This window comes from Scomber japonicus, chromosome 4 (assembly GCF_027409825.1).
Source record: "Scomber japonicus isolate fScoJap1 chromosome 4, fScoJap1.pri, whole genome shotgun sequence".
NCBI classification, from domain to species: Eukaryota; Metazoa; Chordata; class Actinopteri; order Scombriformes; family Scombridae; genus Scomber; species Scomber japonicus.
In genome coordinates, this window is record NC_070581.1 from 14,212,498 (window position 1) to 14,222,331 (window position 9,834).

Genomic DNA, 9,834 nt, shown 5'->3' on the forward strand with positions numbered 1-9,834 from the left:
GTCCCATTACTGCTTAAATTTCATTTCATTCCAACTCTTAAAAACTTTTCAGCCCTCTCTTCTAGTAGTCTTTGCATGTTAAAATCACAGCTGAATAGTTTTTTTTTCCATTTTCCACTTACAGTACCAATTCACAACATCTGGATAAAGCATGAGACATCATTAGCGCTGGACTCATCAACGTTTTATTTCTTACCACTTCAATGGTGCCTCATATTTACATGCATGAATCAGTGTGCGGTTAAAGAGATCCCATCCTAGTGGAACAGATTACCGAGCAGAGGGATGGGCAGGGCAGGTACAGCGACTAGTCACAACGGGGATGTGGCTCTGTCTGCACCAGCTGCAGCAGGGTCTGGATGGACTCTGTCAGGTCATGGTTTGGTATCAGCTGGCTGGCCTGTAGAGCCGTGCTGCCAAATCCCAGTGCCTGGCACACAAGCACAAACGGAAACAAACACAGCAGCTGCAGCTGTTAGACTCTCCGGGGAGAGTAAAGCTGACTTATATAATATCACTGCACACTGGAATGCAACCCAGCCATCTTAACTTAACCCACTTTACCCTTCTGACAACCTGATCTGCTCAACTTTCACACTTTTTTTTATCGTTTATAAGTGAGAGAAAATAATAAAAAGGATGTGAAAATATTGCTTGACGCTGCTAACATAACCATGCATGCTTGGATGGAAGCAGATGTGTAATTAATTGAGGTTTGACATGCTGTTCATGGCATGACTGTAGTTTCTTAGGATTTATAAACTGGAAACATGCATTGTCACTCACTGTTACTCATGTGTTTTGTGTTATATCCACCCACAGCCCTATCAAGCACCATAAATACAAGGCTGATGTAATGTTTTACAAACCAACACCAAGTATCACAGATAGAAAGTGAAAAGATTTGACCACAATTCCCTCACAATCACATGGCATCCTGCTGTTAACAGCTGTGTCCTTACAGTTACAGTATGTACTTTTCAAAGTACAGTTAAACCACTGAAACCCACAAATGGAACCATAATATGGATAAAAACAGGAGCAGAAGTCATACTAAAAACCAAAATTACCATCACACACTCAGACATAAACGGAGGAAAAGTAGTCATTATAACTCGCCTAGTTATATGTTTTTACTTCGTAGTTCGGTACATATAAGGAGAAGGAGACAGCTTGAGAAGATTCAGATACCCTAGATTTCCCAGTGGAGAGCAAAGATTCTAGTTAACTTTAGCATCATCCTGGAATGCTGAGCCCTATTATTCCTACAGCTGCCACTTAAAACAGGAGGTAACTTTGTTAACTATTTTGGCTCCTCTTGGCACTGGAGCCTAAACTGCTGAACATGTTGGTCTTAGTGAAAAACGTTTTTTTTCCTCCTGTAGTTTTAGAGCTCTGGTGTAACAATTAGGTAACCCAACAACCCAACAACCCCCCCCCGTTAGAAACATGACAATAGGTAATAAAATACATTAAGTGAACGTACTGTTATAGTTGTGTAACTGTCTGACTTAAGCTTAGCCATATCATCTCATCCAGACCTACTGAACTTAAAGACAAGGATTTAAGTCTGTGGCAGTCACCTGTCTGGTGCAGAGCTACCTATGTAAACAGTGGTATGGATGTATTCACTAAACCCTGGCTACCCTGTTCTCTCACATGCACGACACACTAGAGATGTGCTCATTCAGTCCAGCGTCTTTACAAAGAGACTAGAGACCAAGGTGGAAATCAGTGTTAAGACAGTCGCATCAACTCCAGCTAAATCCCTCCTCATCCTTACAGCTTTACCAATTAGAGATAATCCCATATGGAGACGGGACACCAAAGGAAAAAGGAAGCGCACAAGAGGTAAATGGGGAACTGGGTTAATGTGTCAAACTCTGTAACTTTGTCAGGTGACTCACTTGGAGGTCATCCCGTCCTAGGAACCACAGCATGGCCAGGCAGTGGGCTACCAGTGCAATCTGCGCTGAGTCTTTTCTGGAGTTATTCTGTTCAATCTCCAAAATGGTTCGTAACATCCCGTCCACTTCAACTAGATGAGCTTTGTCTGATTGAGAGACAAATGGATAAAGATGTATACAGTATGCATTTTATTTGCACAGCTCTCAAACAGACTGCATAAGTGAAGTTTGTAAACGTTGATGTAAAATGTATCTTCTGTATAGTTTGTGTGAGCACCTTTACCTCCCACCCCTACTTTTTCCCAATGAAACATCCCAGATAACCTGGGAAATTGCATTGCAGCTAACAGGCTTATCATATGTAGGGCAGCAGCTGCCATAGAGTGTAGTGGTGCGGATGCTGCACAGCCAAAGATGTGTCAGCAGTGGTCTCCAGTCACTAAGCATACTAGCGTAAATCTGGGGTTTAGCTTTCGGATTGTACAGCAAGACAGCTCAACTAAATATAGCACTGTTGACCTTATTTTTTCCAGTGATACACCAATAGATCTCTCTGCTGATGATGGGTTGGTGATGTCATTTCCTGATTAATTTCCTGTGTTTGAATAGTACGGTAGAATTGGATAGATCAACTAAACCTAAATGTATGGTTCTTATTTTTATTGTTAAACTTGTGAAACAAAACCTGCATTACCATGTCTTTTACACTCTGGCGTAATATAGAACTGAATTCTACAGCTAATGGATGCAGCCCTCAAAGGCGCATAAAGCCCATTTATATGCATATAGTCGATGTGACAATACGCACCAATGGAGGGCTCCAACAACAAGTTGGGATTTTTTTGGACATTCTTGATGTGGGTTTTGAGGACTTTGTCCAGATGGGAGTGCCAAGTTTGTGCCACCTACAATATGAACACAAGATAATAAACCATAAAACGTGAACAAAAATAGATTTGGTCATATTGAGAAATAGCATTAGAGCTGTTTCATGTTACCTCAGAGTACAAGGAACGAGCGACCGGCATCTTCCCTTGTTTGGCAAACACTTCAGCCATGAGAAAGTAACCACGACAGGTGAGTGTGCTCTCCAAACCATACTCCTCACTGGCAAAGTATATCTGGAAATCAGTTTAATTACAAGGTCTATTTATATATGATGGTTGATTATTACATTTCCTGACACATGAAAATTGTACATCACACTACAGTTATGGCACACATCTTCAAATACATTTACAAGCAGCAAGACAACACAGAAACAGAGTGGCTTTCATTTTGCCTCTTAATAAAGTTATAAAAGATTTGAAATTTGAACGTATACTGAAGTAATTTCTGGTGAATTTACTAGTTATGACACGGACATCATTTGCAAAGTTAAGCAGAGCTTCTTCCAGGTTTCCTGTCGCTGTGTGGAGGCGGCCCAGGCTCCTGTGCAGCTTGTGGTGGACTGCATGACCACATTCTGGGCTCTTCAACACTGCCCACTCGGCCTGGGACAAGAGCTCTGCCACCAGAGCTAGATTTCCCATACCTGGAAACACAAGCACATGTATACACACACACACAAACACACAGTAATTAAGTAAACATATGAAAAAGAAAGGTCGAGCAGAGAAATAATTTTATGCTCCCTCCTCACCCATATTAGCATCAGCCAGCAACAAGTAGGCTGGGACCAGTTGAACAGTACTGGGGCCGTGCACGTCAATGGAACATCGCAGGCAGAACTGGGCAGCAGGCATAGCCTCCTGGTGCTTCCCCTCAGAGAGCTTGCTCTCAGCCACCAACCTGCAAATTTCAATCAGCTCCGCCTGAATAAGGAGCCAAACCCAAAGTAATAGTAGGTTAATTTGTCAGATATAGACTTTGCCTAAGGAATATTTCATAATAGGGCAATGAAATCAACCACTCCTATTTACAGACGTCAACCACAGGGCATATTCAATATAAGCCTCTACACATATTCCATTAGTAACATAAGATAAAACTTGCTCCTTGACTAGACCGGGAACCAAAATTCCAATGTGTTCCTCGCTTGAAAAGTGAAAGAAAGGAAAGAAACAACACTAATGACACTAAAGAATTATGACCTTTAAACACATTTCTGAGAAGAAAATTCAGAAATGGCCCGGAGATAAAGTTAATGTTTTTCTTGACATTTTACTTGACAATGAGAAATGCAAACTAGACTCAAACAAGATGTATTCACTGTGTATGTGACCTTTTCTACCATGCATGATCCCAATGCATCACATCCTGTACATCCTCACCTTTTTAAGCTGTATTTCAATGCGACCAGCCCGCTGGAGACTAAAGAGTGTTGGGGTACGAATGGGAACAAGCAACTGACAGATCCTTTGGTGGATTCCTATCCAGTCAGCCTGCTGGTGCTCTGCATCACTGAGGAATTTATAAAAAGATCAAATGAAAGAAGGGACTGTAACTTTAAATCATATTATATCACAAAACTGACAAAATCTCAGTTTCCTTCTCTCCATTCATCTACCTTAAATACACAGAGTCCTCGTGGCTTTGTGTAACACCTGCTTTTTTCTGTGTATGGAATCTCTCCCCTTGGCATTAAGCGTGATGTTGGCTCAGATATTGAACAAGAATCTGATTTCCCTATTATTGTCTGAACAGCTGAGCTGAAACTTATAAGTACCTCGGTAAGTATGTTTTCAAGTGTGAAAAGACTGACTTCAGGTTGCCAGTCAGATACGATCATGTGTCCTATCAGCCTAACTATGAAATGTTTTGGTACAGCAGTGGGTTGTGGGTTTGAATTCTGCTAATGTTTCCAAAGCAGAGTGTCTAGCTCATCTAGAAAATATCATTTGAGTGCACAGAGGGCATACTAAATTGTATGCCATTACATAACTGGTCTGTAATTTTGTTCATCTGGCTCTCCTCTTCTGCACACTGGTGTGGAAACTGTCCTGGTTTTCCTTGGGGTTTTTTTCTACTGAGGAGCACATGTGTTCACTCAGTTCAGTTTGTTTGTCTGGATCTGAGACAGGAGAAGCGAGCAGACAGCGATCTGGCCACGTCACATCAACAGTAGCACTGACATAACTTGTGTGTGTGTGTGTGTGTGGGTGTGTGTCACACAGACAAGCGTGCAGACACACATAAACCAAAGGGTCTTCTTAGGACACAGCACCACTGCACATACTTTTCTCTACTTCTGTGCATACATGTACTCAGTCTGCCTAAGGGGTCACCATAAACATTAGACTGTACGAGACTCAGCCAACAGCTTGGTAATATGTTATGACTCATTAGGAATCCAATAAACCATTTCACCCCTAACAATGTAATAGCTTTACACTCTTTATTTTCAGCCATAAAAAATGATGTTACTCTGACAAAGAACAAAAGCTTACTCAACTCTTACCCCAGGTAGAGTAGCTGTTACCAAGGCAACGAGTTATGCGGATCCCAATAAAGTCTTAACTGATAACATTGCTTTTGGTACAGTTCAAATGAAACAGTGAAACTCCCTATTAGGGTTATTAGGTGCGGTTTAAGGGAGTGTAGACTCATATTTCACTTACTACTTACTTTAACTGAAATAAGGCAAAGGAGTGAAGGAAGCACAATAAGTGGCTGTAAGCTCCCTTTCAAAGGCTAGCTTTGGTGCCTCGTCCCTTGAGACTAGATAAATCCCTACAGGATGTCACCACATGCTCCTCTTCACTCCCCCCACTGTGCAAGCGAGCACCATCTTATGTTCTGCAATATGCCTCTGCTGTGATGTCCACACGTCAAAGCCTATGTTGGCTCACATTAAAAGGTTGTTTTTGACTGACTCATACTGTCGGAAAAGGGCAGCCTTTTCCCTAACAGTCACATGCACACATGAAGAAAAAAACCCGTTGAGGTAATTTCATATCCAGCTGTTCCTCTCCCTCCTGACAACATATTCACATGAGCGCTCTTCATGCTGACGTGTTCTGGGTTTTTTTTTTGCTTTCAAGAAACATGGTAAACGCTGCCACCTAGCGTCCAAACCGTAGACATGGGTTCATTATACTTAACACCAGACTATTTTGTAAAAATGGTAGATTATGCTCTTTTAAATAAACAGCGATATAGCGAAAGGGAGGTTTCAGGGTAAACCAGTCTTGACGTACCAGTAAAAGGTGACCCGACACCAGTTGCACTGCAGATGCGCTCTTCTTTGACAAAGTTCACACAACTTTTCCGTTCCCTTGGGCAACGCAAGAGGAATAATCGTGGATGTTGTCCTCACATCCTGAGGTTCAGCTTCCATTATCGTAAGCAGTCCTTTCTGTGATAGGTTAACAAACTCTTTCAACAATAAAATGAGCAAACTGGCTAGGCCAAAGCGACCTGTTGAGAAAGTTTGCGGTCGCTATGGCAACGACCTCATAGATTTCCCTCTCTGTTGGTACAGTCCTGAAAAAGTGGTCTAAATGGCACAAAGACATTACAATAACAACTATACGTGTGTAGGTCATTTATTATCTGTTGTAACCGTAGTTAATAACAATAGCCTGTCTAAATGTAATTAAGAAAAAATATTTAGGGTGTAGCCTACTAAGAAGATGTTGTAACAACAGGACTTACACGAGTTGTGTTTCTTCAGTTTTATTTATTAGAAGCAGCTACTGAATTGATTCTACAGATAAGCTTTAGGTACAAAAAATATATATTTCCACTTCTCTAGATAAACAATACTACAATACTAACAAAAAAATACATAGTGTTGCTTTGGTATCTACTACTCTTGTCAACACAGGACAGCAGTGGACAACAACCATGTAGAGTAAAAATGTTTTAAGACATAAAATGAGCATATATTGGATTGATAAGTCGAAGAATGAATGTCTTCTAAAATATAATCCATTATTTCATCTATGAAATATGTCCAATATATTTTCCAGTATTTACAGTACAACAATTACATGTAACAAAGCATAACAAAGGCATTTGTGAGAAATCTGATGTAACGCCTACAAAATTACATTTCTGATTAACAAGAGGTCAGGCCAGTTTTACTTTTTCTAATATTGTTGACATTTTCCTTTTTCAGGTCACTTTTTTTTCTTGCGCAGATGGAGATATATGACCCCACTACACAGCAACAGAGGGACACACACCCAGGCTAGGATGAAGCAGTAGCCAAAGTGCCCTGTAGTCAGGTCTCTGGAGTCCGGAAGGATTTCCTTCTTGTGTAATGTGTAGATGAGAGCTGCAGTAAATGCTGTCAGGCCTTAAAAAACATATATGATGTTTGTTTCAGTATTATTTTCACATGCAATTCATCAAATTAAGCTCATATAGCTACCTATTTTTTAATATCATACACAGTAAAGTGAAATTACAAGATCTACATAGGGTGGGCATAACAACATGAATACATGACTTTTTTTTTGTTGAAACTTTGTTGCAGAAATGTTGATATCTGTATGTCATGCAAAGTTTATGGCAGATATAGACACTCAAAAATAGATTGCATTAATGGGCACATTTATGATCACTATGGGCCTCAGATTTATACCTGATTCACTATTATTTAACGGATTGCATGCTGGAGGCACATTGTTTCACTCTACTGTTACCTGCAAAGACTTGACAAAGCCCAGTGAAGTAGAAAAGTCCACCCTTAGACATGGTGAACAGTTGACCCAGGAAGACCAAAAAGGAGACTGAAGAGAAGACCACTGAGATGATCATCAGGACCTGAACTGCCTGAAGCCACTCTGAAAAAGAAAAACAGCTCTCATAATTTTACCTTTGGTAGACTACTGTTTATGTAAACCCCTTTTCATTGAGGCATAGAATTAGAAGTCACTCCATACCAGTTTCTTTGGAGGATGCACACAACCAGGTTTCTGTAGAGTTGTCAAACCTACAGTTGTACCATAGGTCTGAGTTCTCCATCCCATCCCACACCCACCAGGACTTTAAAGAGAGATTGGACATGATACACACAGATGAATATGTTGCACTTATAAAATAATGTGGTTAAAGTGTGTGTCCTAAAATTTTAACACTACCTTCTCCATGGTTGCAATGAACAGCATGGCCAGTGTGATGAGATGCAGCAAGATCACAAACATAAGCAGGTATGCCATTTTTAGACTTCCTGCAAGAAACAAACAGACCAGTTTAAATGTAGGCTCCCTCAGACACTGCAGTTAGCACAGAAATAGCGTGTGTCCAAATTAACATGTTTGTCGGTTCCACAGTGTGAACATCAGTGTTAGGAAACTTTCCTGTTTTGCCTTAGAACATAAAATGGAAAGTCTGAGTAGCTGAACATAGTATACCCTGTGTTACATAAGACCACGATTCAAAACAGAGTGCAGTGAGTTATTTCTAAAACTTCTCTCTGACTGGTCTGTGTGTTGCCATTGTGCATGGGCGGGCTCATAGAAATCTAAAGGGAGCCAAAATATTTACCCAATTAACTTCTCTCCCCCTCTGAATGGTTGTTTTTTCTCACTGCATAGGGTGAACAGTCTGTAATTCAACTTACGTGTCAATTTCATTATAGCCACTCTACTTGTAAACTTAGAGGAAATTGTCGAAGGAAAAGCCTGTGACTTTAAGATAAAGCTATTTGACATTATACACATAGTGGCAGTGCATAAGCAAATACTTAAAAGGCTATCATAGCTGTAGTGACCAGTAATTTCAGCTCACTATGAGAAGAGATGCAGTGGAAAAAAATAGAAAAAGGGAAATATGAAATTGTTTGTGTAGATCTTTATCTGTAGGAGAGGTCCAGTTGAGTGGGCGGTGGGTCAAATTATATCATTACACTAGATTTCATCCACCGTAAGACAGGGAAAGGAAGGTAATATTTTAGTGAAATGATGGTTCAAAACAAATCAGAAAATACTTAGTGTAAGGAACCAATTTAAATACATACATTACAAAGGTATATGTAAAATCCATCATCTTCGTTTTGTTGCAAAGTCATCAAAATAAGTTACTGCACTATGATACACAACATATGTGTCGTCAGTGCAAGAGTCACCACAATGGCATTTTTGGTTTGAAATGAATCTACTGGAACAATGATTTAGCAAGATATTCAGTAATATTTCATGTAAAAAGGCATTACTTACCCCTGGTATTGCGTGTTACTCTGAATCAGATCCCTGGGGCAGTCTCACCACTCTGCAACAGTGTTCCCCTCTAGGTGGTCCTCTCATTTCAAGTCTCACCACACCCCCTTTATTTTTCTCGATCACTCCACCCAAACTTTCCAAGGAGAACGCCCATTTCCTCTGTGGAGTGACTCTGCCTCATAGTCCCACAGCACATCACCATCCAAAAAAAGACTTAAATGGGACACACCCATGGGCAGTGGAAGCACGTAAAACCACATGAAAACACCTCCTCTGTGAACAGTCCACTTGGGTGCATATAATGATCATTCTGCCATATAGTATATGGTATCCATGCATGATCCGGGTCTTCTTGACTGGTCAGATATGAAAAATAAACACAGAGCTGCAACATAGCTCACATTTCCACAGCACAACATAAAGAGTATTGAGAGTGTGCTGGTCACATGGAGAACATCTGGGTGGGACACAACATGCAGTTCATGAATAGATTCAATGGAGGTTAAAGCAAAACAACACATTTCAAGTTTCAAAACACCAATTAAATATTTAACCCTTACTATACTGTTCATATTCTGAGCCTTCACAGTATGGAGAAGGTAATTTTGTAGATGTAGAATAAATGGGTGATTATTGCTTTTTTAATGTTTCAGAGAGCAGTGTGATTGTTTTCTTTAGGTTTAACACTATTTGTTTGTAGAGATCATATATTCACAGTCACACTATTTTATGATCTCATGTTATCTACAACAGGAGAACATAACAGCTATAATTATTTCTATGAATTTTACTGAAAGTGAAGGATGCAACAACATTTT

The 9,834-nt window shown here is 40.2% G+C and overlaps 2 protein-coding genes across 2 annotated transcripts; both read right to left on the reverse strand.

The window, feature by feature from the left end:
• Positions 1-307: 307 nt before the first annotated feature.
• Positions 308-6,186, reverse strand: zmynd12 (zinc finger, MYND-type containing 12). Its single transcript, XM_053317935.1, has 8 exons — positions 6,047-6,186; positions 4,181-4,310; positions 3,550-3,721; positions 3,272-3,441; positions 2,906-3,028; positions 2,716-2,812; positions 1,908-2,053; positions 308-430 (listed from the first exon to the last, which is right to left on the reverse strand). The coding sequence occupies exons 1-8, from the start codon at positions 6,184-6,186 to the stop codon at positions 308-310; spliced, it is 1,101 nt and encodes a 366-aa protein (XP_053173910.1).
• Positions 6,187-6,522: 336 nt separating this feature from the next.
• Positions 6,523-9,067, reverse strand: LOC128357477 (epithelial membrane protein 3-like). The gene is made up of 5 exons (XM_053317831.1): positions 9,014-9,067; positions 7,937-8,025; positions 7,739-7,841; positions 7,499-7,639; positions 6,523-7,149 (listed from the first exon to the last, which is right to left on the reverse strand). Exons 2-5 carry the CDS (start codon positions 8,012-8,014, stop codon positions 6,971-6,973), a joined length of 501 nt encoding a protein of 166 aa, XP_053173806.1. The 5' UTR covers positions 8,015-8,025; positions 9,014-9,067; the 3' UTR covers positions 6,523-6,970.
• Positions 9,068-9,834: the final 767 nt, after the last annotated feature.